We start from the raw sequence: 1,252 nt of genomic DNA on the forward strand, positions 1-1,252 counted from the left end.
TAGACAGAAAAAAATATTTTGCCCAGTTAACCATATTTTTTCAAGATTATGAGCCATGATTTTTTTTATTTAAAAAATTTTTTTTCAAGACAATGTCTCAACTCTGTTGCCCATCCAGTGGCACCGTCATAGCTCACTGCAGCCTCAAACTCCTGGGCTTAAGCCATCCTCCCACTTCATCCTCTGGAGCAGTTAGGACTACAGACTAATGCCACCAAACCTGGCTCCATAATTATTATTGTTAATATGAATTAAGCTGTAATTTTGAGTTTAGTAATTAAATTGAAATATATAATATCAACTCTTCTTTTTCTTTCAGTGGTCTGGGGAGAGTGTAACCATTCCTTCCACAATTGCTGCATGTCCCTGTGGGTGAAACAGAACAATCGCTGCCCTCTCTGCCAGCAGGACTGGGTAGTCCAAAGAATCGGCAAATGAGAATGGCAGAAGGCTTTCTTAGTGCAGTTGTTCAAAGCCCTGGTGGATCTTGTTATCAAGTGCCCTACAAGAGCTAGAACATTCCAGGGGATTAATTCTTCAAATAAGGAGCCAATGGAGCTATGGTCTTTTCAGACTCATTAAAGGCGTGGTTTAGAATTTTGTCGGTTTCATTTTCAGAAATTCTCCACAATTAAGAAGATAATTTATAGAAGATGGTCTTTCCTACCTCTGTGGTGTGTGCCACACACACTGCTTAGAAGTGCTATAAAAAAGGAGAGAACTCCAAATTGAACGACCTTTATAACTTTCCCATTGATGTACTAGTTGTGGAAGCAGTTCCTTTCAGAGGAGAACTTTTTGCATGCTTATTGATCAGCTAAAAAAAAAAAAGGACAGCATGTTATAGTAGCAAATAAAGTGAGTTTAAAACCCAACTCTTATCCTTAATTTGTTCCTAACACTTATTTTGGCAGGGAGAAGGGGGTGATCAATGAAAGCTTTATTTGATAGGAGCAGTTTAAGTTTGGGCCACTGAACAGGGTAAATAAAATTAAACTTTTGGGCATATGGAATGTCGATTGTCTTTTAAAAAGTTATCGTTCTTTATCATTGACTGATTAAAAAAAACTTTTATCTGCAGTTACCTCACTATACAATTATTGAGTGGTAAAAGAATTATTTTCTAGTTGTGGTCAGATGATATAAATTAACTATACTTTAGATGAGGGGGAAATGTTTACCAGTGTAGCATTGGATCAAAAAGTTTATTTTATCACACAATGTTTTAATAAATGGTTTATTCTTTACCTTA

General features: G+C 36.2%; 1 protein-coding gene across 2 annotated transcripts in view; it reads left to right on the forward strand.

Annotated features, from left to right (window-relative positions):
• RNF7 (ring finger protein 7) overlaps positions 1-875 on the forward strand; it is a 6,094-nt gene extending 5,219 nt beyond the window's left edge. For both annotated transcript variants that reach the window (XM_003789447.2, XM_012804996.1), the window contains exon 3: positions 320-875. In XM_003789447.2, the coding sequence (XP_003789495.1) occupies positions 320-438 (119 nt within the window). In that variant the 3' untranslated portion in view covers positions 439-875. The remainder of the gene's footprint in view (positions 1-319) is intronic.
• The last annotated feature ends 377 nt before the right edge of the window (positions 876-1,252 follow it).

This window comes from Otolemur garnettii, unplaced genomic scaffold (assembly GCF_000181295.1).
Source record: "Otolemur garnettii isolate 467f Iridium unplaced genomic scaffold, OtoGar3 scaffold00032, whole genome shotgun sequence".
NCBI classification, from domain to species: Eukaryota; Metazoa; Chordata; class Mammalia; order Primates; family Galagidae; genus Otolemur; species Otolemur garnettii.